This window comes from Acartia tonsa, chromosome 8, assembly GCF_053477335.1.
Source record: "Acartia tonsa isolate MP-2025a chromosome 8, ASM5347733v1, whole genome shotgun sequence".
Taxonomy (NCBI): domain Eukaryota; kingdom Metazoa; phylum Arthropoda; class Copepoda; order Calanoida; family Acartiidae; genus Acartia; species Acartia tonsa.
The window spans coordinates 28690938-28715708 of NC_137267.1; the positions used below are offsets into that span (position 1 = coordinate 28690938).

Here is a 24771-nt window from a genome sequence, read left to right on the forward strand (position 1 = left end):
GACTAAAATAATTTTCACGAGAATTACTAACTTCATAAAGCTAGTTTATATGTAACGAGAAGCTACGCCCCCAAGAGGGGCACTTGAGGTTGGGGAGAAAGAGGAGGGGTGGGGGGTGATTGTCAATCTCTCAAATTTTAATCTTAGTTTTAAAAAGAAAAAAAATTGGGGACAGGAGGCTCATACTTTTCAGGGGCGATTTCTATTGGGTTGAGGTGGGGGTAACCTTCCAAAAAATAACTAACAACCTTCTTTTATTTATTCATCTGTTTATATCTATATACTTTGCTACTTATGAAAGTTATAATTTTTAAAAATCCATCCCTGATCAAGACCCGACATTCCACCATTTTGCCACATCATGGCGTTGATTGCTACGTCCGCGTCGACCAAAGTGTCCTGGAACCATTTATATCCTTCAACCCAACTGAATACATTTATAGAAAGATAGATTTATGTGTTGAAAATGTAAAAAGTAATATCTGATCCAATAACATATGATATATTTTGTGTTTCCTCTTGGAATTCAATAGGATCTTTTAAATTATTTTATTTAAAGGTAAAATGGGGGTCTTTACTAATTGTGGAAAAAAGAGTAGGTACAAGTATAAATGGTTCTTCTGAGCTAATTCTAGACAACTTACAAGGATTGTAGGATAAAAAGAAATGCTTTAGTCCATTATTGGGCAGTACTTACTTACTACATCTCACATTATGACACAACTTGGATAATCAAAGAGTTGGTTGTCTGCAAGATATTTTATTATTTATTTGTCATGCGTCTTACATTGAAAGATAAGATTAAATTATATATATATATTTTAAATAAACCTTGTAGAGTAAATCTATCTAATTACACACCTAATGCGAAGGTATGATAGTAGGAATGAAGCTACAACATGACGCATGTAATTGTTCGTCCACCCTATACGCCACAACTGACGCATTGCCGCGTCAACTAGCGGATACCCTGTGTTACCCTTCTGCCAGGCCTTGAGATGGGTGCGATCATCACTCCAGGCCTGATATAGAGAAAAACAAATATTAATGAAAGTGGTGGAAAGTAGGCTTAAACTCTATTGCCACATTAATTTCAATTATTTTGTAGGAATTGCATATTTTTTTTTACAATGAATGTGTTAATACAACTAGCCATCCAAAATTCTAAAATCTTGTGAATAGAATGCATTATTAATTTATTATTGACATTTTATTTCAATTTAAAAGTTAGAAGGCTTTAATATTCTAATAAAATTATCTAAGCTATGCTATTAATTTTTTTAATGGTTTATTTTATTGATACATTTGCAAAGATCTGTACTACATAAAATAGATTTTTTTACAATTTTGTATGCATGTAAGAATACCCTTTGGTACTTGGTAACTGGAATTATTGTAAAATTCTGATAATTTTTCTCTATGCCTGATGCTTAAATGGTAACCGCATTGGGTTCCTGTCCATGTCAGGAAAGAGATGGAGGAGCCAGTAGGACATATCACGCCAGGCAAGTTTGCGCCGAAATTTAGCCGCTATCTTCCCGACAAAGCCCTCATGCAACACAGTCCTAAATATTTGTGCGTGCATCTATGAGTTAAGTATATATTATAAGGCCAGGGTGTACAATAATAGACTAAAACTATCCCAAGGCTTTATTTTTTAAGTAAAACAGCCTATCCCAGGACCTATGTGAAACTTCCTTAAACTGGAGAAATCATTTTGTCCTTAAGTTATTGAAATCTTAAGCTTCAGACAAAAAAACCTCTATAGTTTATATAATAAAAATAGAAATCAATCATTTGCTTGGTGAATTAGTGCTTTCGGACAAAAGGTTCTGCAAGACATTGACTGTAAGTGTCACCTGGGCGAAAGTTCTCCCCAGTGCAGGTACGGAGAGATGACTGCTGTCCATTTATGATCTGCCCTGCTAGACTCGTTCTCATAATGGCCAACATTCTCGTCCAAAAATTCTCTCAAATTGGAATATCCACCGTCTTCCCCCCACTCCCAACTTTCCCGAATATCCTTGGCCCAGTCAACTCTAGTACCATCTCTTCGAACAGGCATTTTGTATAATCTAGACAGATAAATAGATAAGACTACCTGATTTTTTAGGATATTCTGTTTAAATCTATATATAAAATCTGTTTTTCTAAAAATACATGTTTGTATTGTCAATCTATCTGTCATTTATTCTATACTACTGCTTTTTTGACAGTCTGTATCTGTTTGTTTATCTAAATAGTAGGGACTCAGCCCCTATCATTTCAGTTCACTTTATTTCAAGGGGTTAGGACAACAGAAAAAAAGGCCTAAACCTTTCAAGACTTAAATGTAAAAGTTAAATAGCCTAAATTCTTCTGGGGCCTTTATGAAGCTTCCATAAAATGGATAACTCAATCGGTTCAATATTTTTCGAATTTTAAAGCTGCAGACAAAAACCCTTACTACTTTATATACTAAGATGTATCTATCCTTGCACTTGTCTACCTAAACAATAATCTATCCATTACCTTAAAGCTTCTAACGTATGTGAGGCTGGCCATATTTTAGGAGACTCCAAGAACTTTGGAGGCTCTACGGGCTTGCCAATAGAATCACCCGGGTTGGATTTACAACACTCCATAAAATGAGTAACAGATCCAATACCTCGTGCCCCAACCCCTGCCACTGTAATTTGATCTGGCCTGTGTAACAGATAGCTATGTTCTATGTGCACGTCCAATCCTTGTTTTTCTAATTCTCTCTGAATCCTGGCATCGAATTAAGTTGGATATATGAAGATATATTTTGTGCAACTTTGAGATTGCTTGTGACAGCTGTTTGCAAAGTCTATAAATAAATGCAGGAATGCTAGAAAAAGCAGTACAAAATTCGGAATCTTTACATTTTTACGTGCGTTATTGAGTCTTGGCTGTTCACAAATTTTTAGACCTTGTTATGCCTGTTGTAATTATGTATGAACCAGGTCTAAACGGTCATTCATTTGTCAATTAAAAACTTGTAGAGTTACCAAAACAATATTTCTTTATTCATATATCCAATTTCATCCCTGTCATCTCTTTGTTTTAGTAGAGGTTCATACAGAGCAGTCCAAATGACAGTTCTAGCTCCTGTTTCTCTAACAACACTAAGCAGCTCTGATAAGGCTGAAGTGTTTGTATTTCTCAGGATAAGTTTGGTATGGTATCTAAAATATTTTCATGAAAAGTAAAGTAAAAAGGCAAGGTTAAAACATTGAGTTGCTTATAAAATTGTGATAGAATTCAGATAAATGTCTTTCATCATAAATGTGAAGATCAAATTTTCCAATACAATATTCATCTTTATCACAGCATGATACACAGTCAAATGGTAAAAGTGAGTTATAGAATAAATGTCTACTGGTTGGAGAATTTTGTACAAAAAAACATGTTTCTATGATAGCAGCTATAAAAATCATGTTTCCCCAGCCTATTGACAGTCATGACTAGTCATATTAGTATTTGAAATTAGATTGAAGCTTCTTTACAAATAATTTTTTTACCTTACATCCAAACTTTTGGATAGAGCAGCCAGTGCTTGTTCAAGCCATACTTTGGTAGCACCACCTGGTAATTTGCAAAGATTAATTTATATCTTTCACCTATCCTACTAATTATCCATTATTAATCTATCTAACCTCAAACCTGTTTGTCTATATTTCTATCGCCAATCTACCTTCTCCCTATTTTAGGATAAGAAGAAGATGATTTATATATTAATGACGACAACAAGAGGGATATGTTAATTGAAGATAAATAAGAAGATTAATAAGAAGAATGCTGGATATGAAGTCATATAGATCTAATTGCTGTGATGTTATCATGCTGTCTATGTCAATGTGCAATCCAATAAGAATACTAATGGTCTGATGTGTTTCAGAGTGGATCAAGCTTGTAATGCCCCAAGAAAGGTGAGCACCATTCTTTACGTGGTGGCAGCGAGGTCGAGCCCCGGAACCCCGAGGAGACGCTACCTGGAGTGATAAATCAGTGATATAAACATTCCTTTTTATCTATCCTTATCGGATTTTTATCTTTTATCTCATTTTAAAAACATTTTATTTATTTTATTCATTGGAAAATTTTCCTCTACACCCCCCCCCCTTTTAATTTAAAAAAAAGAAAAGATTTTTTTATCTGAAACACAGTTGCACATTGACATAGACTATAAAGTGATAACATTGCAATGGCGACCATCAAGATCTATCCCCCACAACAGCTGCCAGCCGAAGGAGTTACTGATGTCCAATTCAAAATATGGACAGAGGAGCTGGAGGTGTATTTGGACATCGACGACCGCTTCCAAAAATTTCTTCCCGGCGGCCGATATGACAACTGGCTAGCCGCAGAATCTAATCCAGACAGATTAATCACAGCTAAAGCTCCAGACAGGGATGATGATCTTCCAAAATTCAGAAGAGAGTTGAGACAAATGTTAACCATCATCGCAAAACTTATTCACACTGACTATTATAATCCTATCCTTCGACAAAGTACGAGCTTACAATGGATATACACCCGTCTACGTCAAGATTATGACATCCTACAGCAAGGTATCCATTTCCTGAATATACTAGATGTCAAATATGACATCACAGCCTCTACAACACCAACTGGTCTATACAACAACTACAGAAGCTTAATTATGGGCAGCCTAGGTAAGAAAGGAGACAAAATAGGATGGCAGAACAAAGAATTATCACAGGATGAAAATTTATCTCCTTCTTTTGAGGATCTGATCCTCTTAAATGTACTTAACATTCTCCATCCTCGCCTACCTGCCTATGTAAATGACCAGTATGCCCATAAAATTGGTGAAACTAGGAGAATCATGGATTACAAAGTTGAAATTCTAACAAAGGCAAAACAATATATTGAAGAAATTGAATCAATTGAATCTCAACCAATAAGTGTGAACAATCATGTTGAAGTAGGTGAAGACCCACAAGAACCAGATATTAACTACATCAGTACACGTGGCAGACAAAGAGACAGATATCAAAGATCTAACTATCGGCCGAGGAGATTCCAACAATCAAACCAACGCCAACAACCCAACAGAAACAGTCTTCCACCATACTGTAGACTTTGTCAACTCTCAGGCCAACCAAGATCTACCTTTTCGAGCCACTATGTTGGAGATGAAAGTTGTCCATCAATGTCAGACAGAGACAGATCTCAACTAATTGAAAGGGTATCCTCACAACTGTCAAATGTGCAACTACAAGAAGAACCTGACCTGGAAGCCGAATATGGTTATGCCTCCATCAATCATCAACATGAACAGGTGGACAATGCATTTTTAAAAAATAATGATAATCTGAAATCTGATAATAATTGTAATTTTAATTATTTCAGTGATTCCAAACTAAACTTCATCAAACCAGTTCCTTCTCAAATATTTACTGTACAAGATGCCAATGGTTTAAATGTACACCTAGACCTGGACACTGGTGCTACCTGTTCTTATGTAAAAAAAACACAACTTTAAAATAATGCCAAATACTCAAACAAGCAAACTAGCAGACGGCGTTACAAAAATGTCAGCTGTCGGGGAAATTAATGAAATCTTTTATAGAAATGGATGGGAAGTAAAATTCTGCGCAATTGTAACAAGAGAACTTCATACAAATTTTGTAGCTGGTAACAATTTTTTTCAAGAAAATGAAGTCACTCAAGATATTAGCAATAAATCAATCACAGTACACAAAAAATATACTGTACCTGAAACCAATAAACTACTAATTCTACCAACCTCTGCAAACAACACCATCCTGCACAACAATCACATGAACGTGGTTCTTCCTGGACAATCTGTATCTTATCCTACCCAACAACAAGAGGATCAAGTTTTAGCAGTACAACCATGTCCACAATCAAAATCAGGATCCTGGCCTCCACCACAACTCTGCAAGGTTAGTAATGGTTTCATTCATGTTGTTAATAATACTGATGAAGTTTTCACTTTAAAAAAAGCCAATAACAAGATTACAGCTCGTACATTAGATTCTGCCTCTAATCCTGAAAACAAATGTCTTCTTTCAAATGTCTCTATGCCAATTGTCCAAAATGATAATTATAAAAACGTCCAAATTAATTGTACCAATATTGATAAACAAGTCGTGGATTATGTCAAGTCTGTCAATGAAAAATTTAAAGATGTTTTTAATGATGATTTGCAGCAAGGTTATAATATGAAATTCGGTCGCCACGTCTGTTCTCTGAACTGGGCCAATGACACAAGACCACCTGCAAATAAGGTACACAATATAAATTATGACCACAGCACTAAAGTCCTACTTCAACAGGTCATTGATGAATTTACACAATCTGAGGTCTTAGGCATCCCTCAAGATCATAATATTCATATTCAGCATGTTAGTCCTGTTTTTTCAGTCCGTAAGCAAAGAGCAAAAAATAAGCCAAAAAATGAATTGACCTCTAGGGATGTAAGAATGGTAGTAAACTTTGGAAATATTAATGAACACCTTAAAAATATTCCCACCCCCATCACAAAACCTAAAGACATTTTTACACACCTAGGACGTTGGAAATATGTTATTTCTATGGATTTATTTCAGGGATTTTTCCAAAATCATATCAACCCAAATGATAGCCAATGGCTAGGTATCAGCTCTCCATTTGGTGGACTCAGATTCATGAGAAGAAGCGGCCAAGGACTCTTGGGACAATCAGAAGAACTGGATGAACTACTTTCTAAGGTATTATGTAATGAAATGAAGCTAGGAATTGTCGCCAGAATTGCAGATGATATTTTCGTGGGAGGAGCGACCCCTTTAGAAACAGCTCAAAATTATGAAAATGTCCTTGAAAAACTTCATGCAGCCAATTTAATTCTATATAGTTATCTATCTATCTATTTGATACCTGCAGCCAAGGGTCCCTCCTCATGTTCACACCAAATGAAGAGAGGCAGAACAGGCCTGCATTGCAATTAAATTGGATTTAGGATTTTTTTTTTCTTCCGAGCTTGATCTTTAAATCGTTTATAGGTGATTTAAACCGGGGCGATTCATTCAGCGCACCATTAAATTATTTAATACCAATCTTCAAATCGAATTTGCATGGGCGATTTGGCGCAGGCAGTGGCGCGGCAATGCCACTCACCGAGTGGCATTGCTGGTCCAAATTGGGGTGAATCATATGTAATAAATGGATATTTTTTTTTAATTACTTTAATATTTTATTGTAAAACTATCGAGAAAACATTATTATAGTTATTTTTAAAATAAATTATATATTAATGTTTTATATAAAATACCATACTGACACGGCATTTTATATAAAATACCTTACTGACACGGCTTTAAGTAATAAAGTTGTACTGGCGCGGATCGATATTTTAGTGAGTGCGCAAGCGATCTAAAAACACCGCGCCGAAAATCTTTTAAAAATCAATGTTTTATAGGTGCGCTGTGGCTCACCATCAGCGCACCTACGGTTCACCTCTGAATCGCCCCGATTCAGCGCACCATAAAAACGATTTAAAGATCAAGCTCTGGTAACATTGAGGAATAATTACAGATGAAAAGACAATAACCCTGATTTGCACATTATAAGAACTGGACAATGTCATATCTGAATTATACAAGGTGATACAATGCAATGTAAAGGAAGCACAGGGCTGTAGAAAAAGAGAGCAAATTTGGAATTTCTATTATGTGCAGTGCAGTATTGAGCCTTGGCTATTATAGATTTTTAAAAGTCCTTATTGTGCCTTTTCTAATGATGTAAAACCCTAGAGGCAATGCAGCCGTAAGTAAGTGTATAAGCAAGTATTAAATTTGCTATAAAGACCTTCCTTCCTAATCCAACTTGATCCCTGTTTTGTTCAGCAGCCAGATTTAAGGCAGGGTTGTCATAAATTCTAAGATCTCTTCTAAACCACAAAATAACAGGGCCTTCCTTCTTTTCTATATGTTTTTTCTTTGATCTCTTCTTCCTATTTGATGAGGTTTCCTAAAGTATTAACATTTAAGAAAGGATGATAACATACATTCAGCAGCAAAATTATGATGTTTATAGATCCCAGGTAGAAGCCCATCTTATTTTAGCTGAGTAAATGTATTATTCCCAAGGAAATATTTGCAAGAAATTACATCAGTATTACATAGAAAATATATCTTATCCAACAAAAGGATAAAGCACCAAGGCCATAGTAAATAACTATTTTTAAGGGAAATTTTCTTTCCAAATTAAGCTGTCTATTTCAAATAGCAGGAAACTAAATTACATTTCCCCCATACAGCAGGACCAAGTGGTATATGAACTTGGATTATTGGATGAACATTGTAAAAGGAATCTTAAAAATAATTAGCCTTAATTTCTTTAATCATATCAACGCATAGCATTACAGACTGACACACAGACATACAAAGGAAGTTATAAAACAACTTTGTACTTACAATAAGGAAAAAGGAGAACAATGGCGCTTAAATCAATTTACAGACCATTCAACCCCATAAAGGACAATGTTCATAAAAGAATACAATGTTTTTACCTTTTTGGCAACCTCGTCCAGTGTAAGATTGAAGGCAATATCCTCATCAACTTTTGCAACCCTACCATCATCATAGAATTGATCTGTTGTTGCCAGGTGTCGTGAGCTTTTGGGGGAATTAGTTTCACTAACGCTGTTCTCATCATCACTAACATAAATTAGATCATCATAGTTGTCTAGACTAGCATCAGTTGCAGAATTAAAATATTCCAGATTTTCTGTGATTTGACTAGAGTTTCCCACGCTTTCAGATAATCCATACAGATTTTCGGCCATTTTTAACAGCTGATTGTACACAAGTAACAGCTGATCTGTTGCTTTTCGTTGTTGTCTGATGTCAGCTTTAAATTCAGCCAATATGGCGACCATCATATTTTTAGCTTCGTCAAACTCAAACATTGCGTTCACAAGGCAAAAAAAATCCTCAGTACTAATTTCTTTCAGCAAAACCTGGAGATTTGATTTGAAAATTTTTTTGTAATACTTAACTTCTATGGATTGAAATAATTATGAGAAAAATAAATTAGTTTGGTATGAATACCCTCTTTAAATTTTGACAGTTTAATTCCATGAACTAAAAAAACAGATATAATAAAGTTTTCAATGTAAAATATAAGAAAACTTTGAATGAGGGGAAATTGCTATTAAGGCTGTTAATTGTAAGTCAGGAGATGAAAAATTCAGATTAAAAGAATCATGCCTGAGTTTTTAAATTGACAACTTCTGGAGGAAGCATCTTCAAGACTTGATTATTTTCTGAAAAACATACACTATGAAGTTTTGCTCGTTTTAACTTACTTAAACTTTAATATCAATCAACAATGTCGAATTTTCTTTATTCAAGGAATTCTTTTGAATTCTATTGAAGACTTAATTGTCAAAAGTGGTTACTTCTTGAAAGTTCATAAACAAATAAAAATATTCAGACATATTTTTTAACTACATTGAGTAAATGTTAAAAAAATACCTTATAAACACTTTCGCTAAATCTATCTAACAAAAGTCATTTTTAATCTGAAAAATTAACAATCGTACACTTCTCATTACTTTTCAAATTATCTAATAAATATTTCACAAAGTAAAAAGTATTATCAGAGTATACTTAATCACCGATCTCTTTCAATTGACACTTGAAACAAAAAGGAGTATGATGGAAAGCAACGTTTTAAAGATCAATGATTAATACACTGTTTAGTGTTTACCTAACAAATATCTATTAAATATAGGCAAATAAATAACTAAATGATTTAATTTTAAATAATATTCTTGTTTCTTCATTCTTTCTGTATGAATTCTTCTTTTTATCTTCAGTATATGAATCAACCTAATATAAAAAAAGTAAAATAAAATGAGTGATTATTGTCGAAGGAGATACTTCTTCGAATGATGCACCTTAATACTTCCATTTTACAAAATTGCATGCCTATCATGAACACAGATACCCCCACCCCCCAACACTCTCAAAAAGAAATTATCAATATATGTACTTGTACTATAGCTCACATAAAATTTGTACCTGTCTTTTTTTTGAAAACGCCCTCATACCTGAATTAACCCATTGACTGTCCAGCCTTGCCCAGGCCCGCCTGCTCTTTCAACTGTTGTTCATAATCCAGCGGAGTCACCAGGTGTTTCTTGCCATAAGGGGGTGGACCTAAACATATGGAATAACAATGATGAAAAGATCCATTAGAGCGGATATATGGCGCATGAGAGTAAAACATTTATTTTCTTTAAAATCCAAAGAGCTTTAAAAAGAGAAGTAGTTATAAATATCAACGATATAAAAATGGATACAAAGAGTTTCCACGCCTTTAAAACTATTCTGCATTACTATATTAATCTTCCTGTAAGGGTTGAAATCTCATTGACATCTCTAACATGCCTACCTAATAAATCTTCCACATCTTGATAGTTTAGAGTCTCTTTTTGTAGCAATAATGTTGATAATTGCTCTAGTTTGTCCTGGTTCTCCAGCAACAGTTTTTCAGTTTTTCTTTAAAAAAAAAAGACAATTAAGTCCATTTCAACATATTAAAGTATCAAGGGTTCAAACGAACTTTAATAATACAGCCTTTTAAAATTAAGATATTTAACTACAATAATATAAAATCGGATTAATCATATGATGGTATCTATAGATTTTCTTTTTTTTTGTTCAGAACCGATTTGCCCAACCATTCATAAACCTAGCAATCAATCATTCTCATGATCTAAACCTCTTATCAATAATTGAACAAATAAATCTTCATATAAATCAATCAATCAAATAAATAATACGTTTATCAATTAATCTGCATTAAATCACATTAAGCTTACTTGTATGCTTGGGCAATCAATTGTTTAGCCTCCATGTCAATCGTAGCTGCCAATTTCTTGCTGTACGGCTTTTTTCCACCAGTCAACTCAAAGCTGACATTTCCAACAACAGGATTGAAGCCAAAATCTCTGAAATAGCAAGGATTAATTATATTTCTGAGAAACGCTTCAATAACATCAATTCAACAATTACAAATTTAAATATACAGAAAATTTATAGTTATACCTGATCTGGGAGTAAGCCATCTTTGTCACCTTTTCGAGGTCGTTCTGAGCTCCAGTGGTGACTCGGTTGAAGGTCAGCGATTCAGCCACCCTCCCACCCAAGGCCATACACATTCTAGGGTTGATATACTACAATAGTACATAAATATATAAATAGTTTTGATCTATACAGGAATAAGATGAAAAAAATAGTAGTTGTTGTGTTGGCTACCTATATTGTTTTTTTTTGTGTATGATGTTTCTTCCACATTGGGAAAATTTAAATCATGCAACAAACTTAAAGTATTTTCTTTCAAAAAGTAAATTACCTACCACTTTTCAAAATTGGCTTTCTTGGTGTAGGGATGTTATAAGGGAAGAGGAAGGCATAATTTTACCTGTCCATCAATTCTTCTGGAGAATACAGTTTCTTGTCCTGAGGAGTATATTGGGCAAATCCAAGGGCTTGGCTGGTGCGCGGTATTATGGTCACCTGAACAAAATAGAATAAAACCTGTTCAGGTCTTTAAGTCTCCATTATTTTTCTGTTATCTAGCGTTTTATAAATATCTTTTAGACATAAAAAATAATTTCTGTCACTCTTTCTATCCTATCTATCTTTATCTGCCTGTCTGCTCAATAATCAATCTATCCATCATCCCATCCAATCACCTGTCATTCTATCTATCTTAATCAGAGTATCTGTATAATCTAAAACCATCTCCCAAATCTGTGTGTCTCTTTGTCTGTCTGTCTGCCTGCCTATCTACCCATCTACCTTAAGTAGTGCATCTGTATGTTCTAGCAGCCACCCCACCAGGGCATGCCCTGACTCATGATAGGCCACCACGTTTTTCTCCTATAAAAAAAAACAAGGATGGCAACAATGATAAAATCTAAGCTTTTCAAAAAGTCAGTCAGACAAATCTAGAGAGTTGAATCGCTTTTAATATTTAAGAACCAGAACTTCAGATATCTGTACAAAAATCAAAATCATCTCTTTTGCAATTGCTTTAAATACAAAATGCTACGATCATAAAATGCTAAAGATGCTAAGATTCGCTATGTTACAAAAAAACCCATTAATTTCATTAAAAAAAAAAATATAAAAAGTCTTACTATAGGATTTAATACAGAAGTTTTTTTCTCTGGGCCAGCTATAACTCTCTCTATAGCATACTCCAAATCATCTTTCTTTACGTTGTCCTGAAAAAAAATGTGTCCATAATTAACACAGCAATAACAAACTAAGTAGTAAAGGTAATAACGAGGCATATGCCCTTTTTAAAGGCGTAATATAAGATAGAAAACATTTGTAAGTATGTAACTGTTATTTTAAAATTAAAACAAGGATGACAACATCCAAAAGTAGCGAAGCACATTAAATCGTGGATAGGAATAAGTGGATTAAAAGAGTATTTGTTAAAATCAAGATTAGATCTATTGGTGAAATAAACACCAAACATTATTTTATTTTGTATGATGACTGACAGACCGACAGTCAAAGTAAATTACTTACTGGTGCCTCAGAACAATGAAAAAAAATATTTTGATACTGTCATCCCAAAAAAGTTTAAAAATCGGGCCATAAACACCGAATATATGGGAAAAAATGCGAAAAATATGAAACATAGCCCAAAAAAGCTAAAAAGCACTACGTAGATGTTTTATCGTTAATTGTGCTCCTTAATGATGAAAATATTGTTAAAAAGTTTCAGCCTTTTCTTTTATAGGAGCTGAGTAAATCTCAGTCCCCCATAGCGTTACAGACGGACTGACGGACAAAGTGATTTATAAAGTATCTTCGCTACTAAAAATAATAGAAATATGCATAAGAAAGATGTGCTTTCCTATTTTCAATTTACAAAAATCGATATTTAATCTGTTGTACAATAAAGACTGACGCACATACAGATAGTTCCAAATTGTGAAGTAAATGCACTAAAAAATGCTGGGGGAAATATACCTTAAGTTCGCGGGCGGCGTGCAGTGCGGCCTCGTTCACCACGTTAGCGATGTCAGCTCCAGAGAAGCCGGGGGTAAGTGTTGCCAGCCTCTGACTATACGTTGATTTATCCTCCTCCAACGATACCCTAAAGAGAATAAAATAAGGATGACATCATCCAGAAGTATCGAAGGCTGTGAAATCAAAAAGTAATTTTTGATCGCACAATAAAACACATTTTACTTACATAGTAATGAATAAGTTACAGAATCAATGGCAATATTAATTATAAGATTATCTATGCAAAAAAATAGATTATCTTTTCACACCCGAATGTTATATTTTATATTAATTCAAAAGATAATAAGAGTTACAAAGCTCTCCAGAGTATACTGTAACAGATATCATCCTTCAAACTTTGATATTTATTGGACTATTCCAACATGGATTCCTCATGCAAAGTTTAAAAACAGTATGACTATTATGACATAGTTTGACTTACGTTGACATGTGCTGTTCAAAGATCTCCTTCCTCTCAATTAACGTCGGCAGGTCGATGGAAATGTGTCGATCAAATCGACCAGGACGCAGCAAGGCCTTGTCTAGAACCTCAGCTCTAGAAATATGAGAAAACAGTAATGATTTTGTCCATAAATAGGGCAGTAAAATAACATTAACATGAAAGAATAATAAAAAGGTCACATTATTTTGCTTGCCCAGAAGAAAATATTGGTTAGAAAGCAAATGATTTAAAATAATCAAGGCTTGTATTGCGAGGCCCACTCACCTGTTTGTGCTCGCCAATAGGATGACATTAGTTGCGGAGCCCATTCCGTCCATTTCAACCAGCAGCTGATTTAGAGTTTGGTCTGCCTCCCCACCGTCCATGGGACCCCCTTGACCCATGTTTCTCTGTCGACCTTAACAAGGAGGATAACATCCATAAATAATAGATAATATATTATAAACAGATATAGAGTGACATCAAAAATAAGAAAATGTTTATAACTCAGAATATAAATCTGTTTTAATTTATTAAGAAAAATTGCTTTTATTTAGAAGTATTCACATTTTTACAGCGACTTCATTTTTATAGTTTTACCTTATGTATAAGGATGTGATGTAACCAATGTATAAGAAATAATATCCTACCTATTGCGTCAATCTCATCAATGAAAATAATGGCGGGAGCTCTTTTCTTTGCTTCCTGTTCATAAGTTGCAGGGTTACATGTGTGTGTATAGGGACGAGATACAAACATAGGATGTATCAGAGAAAGAGGGGACAATGGGCTGTTTATTACACTAGTCCCCAAAGTTTATAGACATATTTCATTTTTTATTCATTGCTTAACAACTTTGTGGACTTTTACGGAATTTTGATAGGTTAGTTTATTAAGTTGAGTGTTCAAACGTTTCAACCACTAATTGTAATCTACAGAAAGGGTTATTTAGTGTGTCATCATATTGGATGTACATCAATTTATCGGCCATTGTTTTATTAATTGCTGCTTGAATAATAAAGAGTAGGAAGAATGCCTTAGCCTTTTTTATTATAATGCTTATAATCAATTTGTTCGTTTTCTGTATTAGTCTGCATGCATTTTATTGCTTTGGAATCCACTGATAAGGCCGAGCATTATTTTGTTATCAACCATTTCCAGATGATATTACAGGGGGATGAAAAACAAAGACTATGACAATAATCTTATTGAAGGGAAGTACCCCCTATAATTAAGAATGATTGCCGTGCACAGTAACCCTGCTCTTGCCTGAAATAGATTGCGTACGCGCGAGGCACCCAGGCCGCCGATCATCTCAATAAACTCACTGCCCGCCATCGAAAGGAACGGTACATTTGCCTCGTTAGCCACCGCCTTCGCCAACATTGTTTTGCCACAGCCAGGAGGACCTACACAAAAACATGAACGAATACGACACAAAGTATTAAAGTTGTTAAAAGTTATAAGTTAAACAAAAATGTGCATATTGAGAGAAAGTTAAAGAAAATAAGAAAAAAGGACAAGAAAAAAGAAAGAATAAGAAAGAAAGAGTAACAAGGTGTTTTATTATTGATAGATTCTTGACAATAGCCTTGTCACCCTCTCTGTATCAAGTCTAAACTTTAGTACATTGTGTGTTTGAGAGAGGAAGGAAGAGAGGGAAATAGCTGAACTACTACGATGAAATAAATCAAAGACAGAGATTAACACTTATAGAGGTTTTGGAAGGCACGCACGGATTCATTATTAGTATTGTTTTGCATAGCAGCAGTGGATACCATATGATATTGGATATACTTTTGACGGCCAAACTAACTATTGCGCTTAAAGCAGGATTAATTAAATTTACCTAAGAGAAGTGCGCCTTTGGGCGGCTTCGCCCCTAGCACTGAATATCTCTCTGGATTCTTCAAGATGTCAACAAATTCCATTAACTGAAACAAGGACGATGACGTTTAATAGCTGGCCCATAGACGTCCAAGGAGGGGGGGTAAAGTGGGGATTACCCCCCCCCCCCCAAAAAAAAAAAAAAACGAATTTGGGGGTGCCATAGGCACCCCCCAATTTTTTTTAAAATTACCCATTAGGAGGGGGTATTTACCCCCCCAAACAATTTTGGGGGGGTAAATACCCCCCCCAAAATAAAAATTCTTACATAAAAAAATTTGTGCGCGCTTCGTGCGCATTTTTAATACTTAATATTTAATAAAATCTAAACTACCCCCCCTCAAAAAATATTTCCCCGAGGGTAAATTTTTTTGTGGGGGGGGTAAACAAAATTTACCCCTGCCAACAGATTTCAGGTGGGGTAATTACCCCCCCCCCCCCCCCCCTCCAAGCAAATTTTACCCCCGGGGTAAAAATTTTGTGGGGGGTAAAAAAAATTTGCGGCGCGCTTCGCACGCAATTTTACCCCCCCCCCCCCAAAAAAAAAAAAGCTTGGACGCCCCTAAGCGGGCCGGTTAGTTTTTTGAAACAATAAAAGCAAATGGAAGACAGGGCGCCAACGAGTTAAAAGCGCATAAAAGGGAAAGAACAAAAGCAGAGAATAATAGAGACAACAGGTATGGGGAAAAATAAACGTGAGGAGAGGAAAGAAAAATGGAAAAAGAGAGTTTTGAAAAAGTAGAGAAGATATAAAATTATTAAAGAAATCAATCAAGAATAGTCTAAAGCAAACTAAAGTGTCCATAAAAAAAACTTTGTAAGTCTTAACTCTTAACTTACCTCGATTTTAGGTTCCTTGAGTCCAGCAACATCCTTAAACTTTACTCCTTTGGCCTTCTTGTTCAGTGGGTCTATCAGGGTAAACTCAGCCTAAAATTATTAAAATATCATGTTGCTGTAGAACTATACACAAATGGCACCTGTAACAGTTGTTTCTGGAAGTCTGAATTTAACATTTTGAACTTTTATCTCTTTCACACAAAATTTTGAGAGATTTAAATGATAAAACTTGAACGATAAAGCATATCAGAAATATTGCAGCTCTACCATCCAGTCTTTGGTTGGTTACTTAAGTTTGGTATCAAAACATTTCAAGTTTTCAACCACTAATTATAATCAATTCATCGACAATTGTCTTATCCCTTTAGATCCCTGGAAATTGCATGTGCAGTGTAAAGTCGGGGTTTATCAATCCTACCTTAGTCATAGACTGGAAAGGATTCATGCCGCCGACGCTGACCCGCGTGTTGCGCAAAAACCGGAACATGAGAAAGGCTAATCCAATGAGGAGGCCTGTGCCCAGCAGGCGCCCGAAATTCTCGGAATTACGCTCATAGCGCACTGGAATTCCGTCCCCTAACCTAGGCAGAAAGGTAAGGTAATTTTTGAGAAAGTGGTGGCCTGAGAAAAAAAATATATATGCAAGCTGACATACCAATAAGGAGTAGGTATATAAAAAAAAGTATATAAATGAGCTAAAAAGGTTCCAAAATAAAGAAAAATATATAAATATTTTAGGTAAGATAATAGACAAATTATATTTTAAATTTTTGGACAGAAGAGTAAGACACTAAGATAGATAGAAAGATAGACAAATTAATACATACCTTATTCCCATACTAGCTTCAGCCTCCCGGATTTTTCCTTCCAGATTTTCTACGTTTTGGGCATTGACTCGAATGATCTAAATTATTAAAAAGGATGACAACATCCATAAAAGAAAATTCAATAAATTGATATATCAATCAATGATTTGGACGTAAGAATTTTTTGGCAACAATCTAAAAGTAGCTATTCCCTTACGAATCTTATTTGTAATTCCAAAATTTTATTCTTTTAGGCTGTAATAGAATTTAAAAAAGATTTTATTTTTTTGTCTTAACCGTGGTAGACCCTGTTTTCTTTAAAAATTAAAGGATTAAACAAAATAGGACAATTCTACCTGAGTTGGGACCCTTTGTCCTTTGTATACCGCTCCAGGGTGTAAAATTGCCGTAGCTCGGTTGACACCAGCGTGGATTATTATCTCTTGAACTTCTCCCTTCAATTGGAAAGATAATTAATGTCATTACTAAATCAATAGCATAAATGTTATTCGGAAGTATTGTATTTGAATTATGAACATATAAAAAAGAAATAGTGAATTATAGAGTACTAGCGGCTACGCCCCTAGAGGCCTCTAGGGGCACTTGAGGAGGAGAGAGTCGAATTTAATAACCCAATTTCTTCTTTTAGACTTTAAAAGAAAAAGTAAAAAAAAAAATTTAATTTTAGTTAAAAAAAATTTTTTGGGGGGGATTTTTCATTTTTTGGGGGGGTTGGGGGTGTCCCACCCCCAAAGAAAATAGTTAAAAACCTTCCCGGTATCTATGAGAAGCTACCCTGTTAAGGAGAACCCGTTCGGTTCAGCGCTTAGCGAGATCCTTCGGTACACACAGACACACAAACATCCTGTGTTACTTTAGTATAAGGATTTGCAGATTAGTCGCCAAGGGAATCTCCATAAGAGATTTTACTCAGCTTTATCTAATAAAAATATCAACATATCTAAAAAAAAACAATTTACCTTAAGTAAAAGATTTTGATAAAAATCGCTCCAATTCATTTCACCGACAGGTTGGCCCGGACGTTGAGCCCTAATAAACAAATAAGTTCAAATACTGACCGCTAGATGATTCGTTTATATTCCATAAGTGTTCAGATCTTTTCAAAAGACCTTTGGAATTGCTATTGAACATTTTAATGAAAAGCGCAATTTTAGGGGTAAAGGCTTTATCTTACTTTACTATTTATCTATTAGCAAAAAAGAGTACCTAGTTTGTAATAGATTTTTATATTAAATTTTTTACATTTGTATTCTCGGCCAGGTGTTCGAGAAATATCTTACGTCAAAAATATTCTTTTTTTCATATATTGCTGCTCCTTTCACATTGATTCTCCCTCATAATTAGATAATTTAAATTACTTTAATTAATGTAAATATTACCTGTCTAAAGAGGAGGCGGGGGTGTCTCCTCCCCCTGATCTATTCCCACCGCCCCCACCCCCTCCCCCAAACAGTAAGATGAGGAGCATGGGAATAATGAAAAAACCAACAGCTAAAATTAAAAAATTCCTTTTTATATGCAAAGCTTTTCTTATTTATTTAGATTCGGTCTGTTCATCAAGTCTTTAATCATGGCTTAAGGTATGTCGTCACATCGATTACAAAGCCTGTATTAGAACTCCTAATATTTTTTTTAAAGCTTAGCATCTCTATGATCATTAACAGAAAATGAAAAAAGTTGATTTTTCTAATCTGTTTAGATACACATAAATCTTTAGCCATGATAGAAAAAGAATTTTTTCCTGTTTTAAGAGCAGATAGCATTCTCTCTCTTTCATCATCATTATTATAGTTCTTCTTATCATTGTCATCCTTCTAGACATAAAATATATCCTTATAATTAAGTAACAGGATCAGTGTATGTCTCTGCGTGTGTATCGAAGGATCTCGCTAACCACTGACCTTTACATAGGTCCTTGGATGGATTAACCTATTTTTGGGGAGGGCTCAACCATCCTCCCAAGATAAATAACCCCTAACAAAAAAATATTACTCCCCCTCCTACAAATTTAAAAAAAAACTTTTTCTTTTAAAAACTAGCATTAAAAGTTGGGGTCTACTCCAACCCCCCCCCCCCCCTCAGCCTTAAAGACCCATAGAGGCCTCTAAGGGTGAAGCCGCTAGTGTGTATAATGTATATAGATAGATTGATGACGTTATGGATAGATAGATGGAAAAATTTAGTATAAGGGTAAGTGTGTGGGGCAAAAAACTAGGCACACTAAATTAATGAAAACTACCTGGTAGAAAACTGAGGATGTGTGAAGGTTTGCTGTAGCCCCTAGTATTCTTTCCAATTTTGATACAGAATTTAAACCTTCAAAAAAAAAACAATGTCCATAAGGTTATTATTGCAGCAATAACATGATCGGAAAAATACATACCTATTAACTATTTTGAATACGACCCAATACTACTTAGTTTGCTTATGAAGGGAATATCATTAATATTTTGGTTTGACACTATTACAGGGTATTTTTCATCCGTTTACCTGGATGTTTATCAAAACATCCAACCGTCTATCTTGTTGCATCTTCATCCGCATGTCTGTCCGTCCATCCCTCTGTTTGTAAGTCTGAGTAATATTTTATACCTGATCTGTTAAGAAGTTGTGTGCACGCCTTTAGCTCTCGTCTCAAAGTTGTAAAATTTCGTCGGTTTAACCTAAACAAAAAACAAGGACAATTATTTGTCATTTTAAGTCAGTCTCTCAACAATTGGAAATACTTTCTATTAGTCAAAGCCTTAAAAAAATTTGGAAATCAGTAGGTAAACAGAACGTGAAATTTTGAAAGTGAGATGGACAAACTTTTCTGAGACAATCGTATAAGTGGTTGTTTGGTTCATACAAGCATCGTAAAAAAAACCGAATTACTTATTGAAAGTTAATTCGTCACGTAAGGATTTTTCATCAATGTCCCATCCAAACAGCTGAATTTATCCTGAAAGTTTAAGCAGTTATAGTGGACGTAACAAATCAAATTATAAAGTAGCTGCACTACTAAAAACCAACCTTAAATATTGGACACTTAAATTTCTGGTTTTAATCATCCTTGATAAATTAATTGTTGACAACATTTTATAAATATGTCTGAAATTTCGATATTATCATTTTATAATTGAATATAGACTATTATTAATAACATTTGTTTGGTAGAAAAAATAAAAAGGCACCATGTATTTTTGGAATCTTATTATTTCTCTCCAAAATACATTTTTTATAGAACTTTGGTATGAAATAGTATATATATATTATATAGTTTACAACATGGTTTTTGCTGATATATGATTGTAATAAATCTTATAGCTTTTAAGATACATTTTTAACTTATGTAAACCCCGCGAGTTTTGATTTTCATTAAGACTCAGAACCTCTTTTGTCCAGTGGAAAAGAATCGGATTCTTAGCCGTGTTAAAAATTATATGTACTTTAAAAATTTGATTTAGAAGCTTTGTTACTTATGAAGAAGTAAAAAAATTTCAATTGAATACTACATTAAAAAAAAAATTAGTAACAATTCATATAATCTAATTTCTAGCTTCTTATTGCTCGATTTTGTGTCACAAGATTTTAATAATGGTTTCTTATTGGTTAGAGCCGATTGTTTACAGATCTGGAAGAGTGATTCTTGATTCTCTGTTCTCATTCTTGGCGTGTTGCTGAAAATTAATAAATTTGATAGAAAATGATAAATAGATAAATAAAATTGTTACAATAGGTATATTAAAAGATAGATAAGTTTAGTTAAAAAAAATATTGCTAAGAAAATATAGTTATTGTTTTGTTAAAAGAGATAGATAAATATAACAGTTATGTCAGACAGACAAACTTCTCTTTAAAACCCTAGGTTAAAATTATACAATAATTGGCTTTTCCTCGTTTTTACCCAAATAAATATTTCATATATTTCTATTATTAGAACAGGTCTGACAAAGATCAAATAAATCACCTTCAACATATCCATGACAACATTATCAAATTCTTCTGGAGTTGGTTTGGTTTCTGTGGCCCAATAATAAATCTCCCAATCATTGGAGGGAAGATTAATTAATCTAAAAACAGATCTATAGTATAGATGTACACACACAGAACTAACTCCCTTCCCTTTTCAATGACCTTTTCCGTCTGCTTCTAAATTGTCTTCTGCTACTTGGCTGTGTTAAAATAAGCGACACCATTGGTTGATTTTCAATTACCAATAGAAAGGTTGCACAAGGTGGTTGCGATGGGGAGATAACAGTTATTTAATCCTTTCTCCCTATAGTGTTTTATAATAATAATAAAATAGGGATGTTTATTGTTTATGTCCATTAATAGTGCAGTAATAATAATTCGGATGTCTTCCTGTTTGTCTATCTTTCTATCACTCTGTTTTTCCCTATTAGCTTGATTGTCCGTCAATGTGGTATTGTATTGACTCAAGCTGTTCTTATGCATGGGTAAGAGATACATCATCAGAATGTAAAAAAATGATATTGGTATAAACCCAAAGTCCTGTCATCATATAAATAATTCAAAATCCTATCTTTTATAATAAACACCTAACATTTTCTTTCCTTTAAATATAATCTAAGGGGAGGTGGTTTTTCGTAGTCCATTAATCAAAAATTATAAAAATCACCGTTTCCGAGATATTTCTTGTCTTACCTGTCATACAAAGCAAGTTTTTCAGCGTCCATGGTGTCAAGATGCTGCTTTGCAAAACTCCCTGAAAAATAAAAAAATATTCTTTCCAAAAAAATCTTATACAACATTTTTTTTATGATTTTAAGGGCTAACATCAGGACTTGGAGATTATAACATAATCATAAATCATTGCTTGCCAACTGATGATATATTTCATCACTTTAACTGGTCCTTTTGGGCAGATCTCAGTGGGCACCTCCGTTTTGGGGGGCGATAAAAGGGGAGGGGATAAAAAAGAGGGAGGCGGGCTTATTTTTTGGGTGATATCCTAAAAATCAAGTAACAGGATGTGTGTTTGTCTGTCTGTGTGTCTGTACCAAAGTGGGAGTTTTATATCAGAAAAAAATATTTCATATTTGTCAATGGTAAATGGGTTAAATAAAACAATACTTCTTTAAATTAAATAAAACACCCTGTATATATCATAACACTACGGTTAGTTAGTCAATAGAAAAATAATATTTTACCTAGGAGGAGACCATTTTCTAGCATGCCTCTTTTCCTGGACTGGTAAACAAGTCTGGCCCTCTTCTCATTTAGTGGCTCTTCAAACTGAATAAAATAGAATACTTTGTCCATAAGTAGCGCAGCAATTACAAACTGACAAAATTTGTCAGTCATAGCAAAACTACTCAGTTAAAGAGGAAATTTATGTAAATCTATTTGTCCTTCTATAACACCGGTTTTCTTTGTTTATAAATTGAAAATTAAGGCGGGGGGGGGGGGGAAGTTTGTACAGTTATAGGAAATAAAAATTCAGTATCAAATTTTGCCCTGGCCGTGTGGGCTTGTTTTTATAGTTATCAACTAGGGTTGGACCGGATATCCGGCCATTTTCAATATCCGGCCGGATACCGGATATTGAAACTATCCGGCCGGATATCCGGCTATATAATTTTTTATACTTTACACCAAAAATCTCTGCTTTTTAAAATTTTTAATGGCTATAAATTTCTTATTATTGAAGCTAGAAGAACATTTTTTATCTTCATGTTTATCTTTATGTAAATTTATATAAGATTTCTGATGAAATTTTTTTGCTACTTTAATATATGGTAATTTGGCCGGTTATCCGGCTGGATATCCGGTAATTTGGCCGGATAACCGGATATTTGCCGGATATCCGGCGTTATCAACCTAATTTTTTTGTAAGCTCTCTTATATGATTGGATCTAACTGTAAAATTTTGAAAATTGAATTTTGGGACTTTCCCTCTAGGGGCTAGTGGGGCAAAAGACCCCCCAAACACTAAAATTTTGAGTTATGATCTTATTTTTAAAGATATCGAGCTGATTTTTTAAATGGAACCTTTTATTACATAGATAAGTTGATTAGCCATCCCATATTTTAATTTTGCACTTGACTTCTAGGGGCTTTTAAGCTCAAAACTTATAATTTGTATTTTGGGGGGTTGTTTTACCCCAAAAGCCCCTAGAAGTAAAGTGCAAAAATGAAATATGTAATATCTATGTAATAACAGGTTCTATTTAAAAAATCAGCTCGATATCTTTAAAAATAAGCTCATAACCTAAAATTTTAGTGTTTGGGGGGGTCTTTTGCCCCACTAGCCCCTAGAGTGAAAGTCCCAAAATTCAATTTTCAAAATTTTACAGGTAGATACAATCATATAAGAGAGCTTACAAAAAGAATTAGGTTGATAACTATAAAAACAAGCCCACACGGCCAGGGCAAAATTTGATACTGAATTTTCATTTCCTATAACTGTACAAACTCCCCCCCACCCCCCTTGTATAGGGATTCCTCTAATAGTTTCAAATATGATGGTATTTTATTAACCATTTTAATACCAACCTTTATGTTTAAGGGATAATATTCTTTTACTAAATTTTTGGTGAATTGAAAGATAATTAAAAATGTGACATAAGCTTTGTATATTTATAATTTTTATAAGTATTACCTAAGTAATGTAGGTTTTCAAGATATTGCTAAATTACGCCATATTAATAGGATAGAGTTACTTAATGGTTAATTATGGGTCAAAGCTGACGTAATTCTGTACGAACAACTGTTAAATTTTTGTCTGCTCTGAGTGGTTCAGAAATATTATTGCAGGGACAGAAAGTATTTGCATTTCTTACCTCCCATTTACTCAGGGAGGAGGGAGACAACAATATCAGTTACTTTCATTACCTTCTCAATATATTCTGGAATCCAAGGTTCCTGGCCATCTCCCTCTGGAGGATCAACAGGAGGCTTCCCGCTGCTATGTCGGACGCTCATTCTGGCCCACACCGGCACTTGCACGGACAATCCTTAAAATAACAATGAGTTATTAACCACCAATAGAAAGCAAAATAAAGAAACTAAAGTAAAAAATGCCTTCCCACTTAAATAATATAAAAAAATATAATGACTATTCAAAGTTGTCTAAACCTAGTAAAAAATTAATTTTATTGATTCATTTGGTATTATTATTTCAATTTTCTTACTTTGATTTGTAGCCCATGTATTTGTGTGGCCAATAACCCTGTTAGTGAGTCCAAATAATCTTCCTACTCTGGACATTGTGGTTCTTGTTTATTTGAAATTTTTCTGTAAAAAAATAATACTTAAGTCAAGTAGGGCAGATTGATTAAGAGGAAGGGTGTTTAATGTAGAGATTTCGTATTCAAAATATGATGGACAATTAGAAACAAACCATAAAGTATTGATCTATATGATTATGAGGCTTCCTAGTACGAGATATCACAAGACCTAATTAAAAATAGATAAGTCAAAAATAGTTTTGATGTTGAATTAGAATTGTAAATCGTCAAAAATTATTTGAATTTCGCATTGAATCCTTCATACATTGATTTATGGAATCACTCATGAAAAACACCTCCTTTATTAAACAGTTGTCAATAACGATATGAACTATAACTTTTATAGAAGACCTTTCACGAAAAGTTTTTGAACAGTTCGCCAAGTATTAGAAACGCAGGATTTCCGTCTGTTTGTTAATACCGAAAGATAACCGATGTTATAAGTTCCTTTGAGTTTTTTTTATATTTTTTAT

At 34.1% G+C, this 24771-nt stretch overlaps 4 protein-coding genes across 5 annotated transcripts in view; 1 reads left to right on the plus strand and 3 right to left on the minus strand.

The window, feature by feature from the left end:
* LOC145325307 (deoxyribodipyrimidine photo-lyase-like) overlaps positions 1-9559 on the minus strand; it is a 17221-nt gene extending 7662 nt beyond the window's left edge. Inside the window, exons 1-12 of the mRNA XM_080168246.1 lie at positions 9510-9559; positions 9243-9298; positions 8543-8992; positions 7864-8001; positions 6910-6964; positions 3525-3588; positions 3050-3188; positions 2512-2750; positions 1860-2075; positions 1424-1565; positions 862-1022; positions 325-427 (exon numbers count right to left, since the gene is read on the minus strand). Coding sequence (XP_080024372.1) covers positions 325-427; positions 862-1022; positions 1424-1565; positions 1860-2075; positions 2512-2750; positions 3050-3188; positions 3525-3588; positions 6910-6964; positions 7864-8001; positions 8543-8992; positions 9243-9278 — 1743 coding nt within the window. The 5' untranslated portion in view covers positions 9279-9298; positions 9510-9559. The remainder of the gene's footprint in view (positions 1-324; positions 428-861; positions 1023-1423; positions 1566-1859; positions 2076-2511; positions 2751-3049; positions 3189-3524; positions 3589-6909; positions 6965-7863; positions 8002-8542; positions 8993-9242; positions 9299-9509) is intronic.
* Positions 4132-5425, plus strand: LOC145326440 (uncharacterized). The gene is made up of 2 exons (XM_080169790.1): positions 4132-5308; positions 5380-5425. Exons 1-2 carry the CDS (start codon positions 4208-4210, stop codon positions 5380-5382), a joined length of 1104 nt encoding a protein of 367 aa, XP_080025916.1. The 5' UTR covers positions 4132-4207; the 3' UTR covers positions 5383-5425.
* Positions 9560-9563: 4 nt separating the features above from the next.
* Positions 9564-20160, minus strand: Spg7 (SPG7 matrix AAA peptidase subunit, paraplegin). Of its 2 annotated transcripts, none has more exons than XM_080168248.1 (24): positions 20079-20160; positions 19659-19729; positions 19306-19382; positions 18808-18880; positions 18446-18557; positions 18026-18095; positions 17402-17500; positions 17067-17143; positions 16658-16820; positions 16240-16329; positions 15362-15446; positions 14782-14921; positions 14163-14217; positions 13798-13930; positions 13513-13626; positions 13032-13158; positions 12185-12271; positions 11844-11924; positions 11464-11558; positions 11088-11201; positions 10862-10990; positions 10432-10538; positions 10088-10196; positions 9564-9847 (listed from the first exon to the last, which is right to left on the minus strand). In XM_080168248.1, the coding sequence occupies exons 1-23, from the start codon at positions 20141-20143 to the stop codon at positions 10093-10095; spliced, it is 2268 nt and encodes a 755-aa protein (XP_080024374.1). In that variant the 5' UTR covers positions 20144-20160; the 3' UTR covers positions 9564-9847; positions 10088-10092. The 2 variants fall into 2 exon arrangements, with proteins under 2 accessions (XP_080024374.1, XP_080024373.1); XM_080168247.1 differs by having other exon boundaries at positions 9564-9866.
* On the minus strand, positions 20156-24340 carry LOC145325313 (succinate dehydrogenase assembly factor 2, mitochondrial-like). The gene is made up of 6 exons (XM_080168255.1): positions 24203-24340; positions 23904-24025; positions 22220-22304; positions 21714-21774; positions 21016-21118; positions 20156-20725 (listed from the first exon to the last, which is right to left on the minus strand). Exons 1-6 carry the CDS (start codon positions 24276-24278, stop codon positions 20672-20674), a joined length of 501 nt encoding a protein of 166 aa, XP_080024381.1. The 5' UTR covers positions 24279-24340; the 3' UTR covers positions 20156-20671.
* Positions 24341-24771: the final 431 nt, after the last annotated feature.

Excerpts from the sequence above, each read along its gene's own strand:
- LOC145325313 (XM_080168255.1), bottom strand. The coding sequence starts at position 24,278 with ATGTCCAGAGTAGGAAGATTATTTGGACTCACTAACAGGGTTATTGGC. Across the intron at positions 22,305-23,903 it reads TTCCAGAATATATTGAGAAG|TTTGAAGAGCCACTAAATGA; the intron begins GTAATGAAAGTA and ends TATTTTATTCAG. Across the intron at positions 21,119-21,713 it reads AAACTTGCTTTGTATGACAG|ATTAATTAATCTTCCCTCCA; the intron begins GTAAGACAAGAA and ends ATCTGTTTTTAG.
- Spg7 (XM_080168248.1), bottom strand. The coding sequence starts at position 20,143 with ATGTTGTCAACAATTAATTTATCAAGGATGATTAAAACCAGAAATTTA. Across the intron at positions 19,383-19,658 it reads ACAACTTCTTAACAGATCAG|GTTTAAATTCTGTATCAAAA; the intron begins GTATAAAATATT and ends TTTTTTTTGAAG. Across the intron at positions 14,218-14,781 it reads GCGTACGCAATCTATTTCAG|GAAGCAAAGAAAAGAGCTCC; the intron begins GCAAGAGCAGGG and ends ACTTATGAACAG.
- LOC145326440 (XM_080169790.1), top strand. The coding sequence starts at position 4,208 with ATGGCGACCATCAAGATCTATCCCCCACAACAGCTGCCAGCCGAAGGA.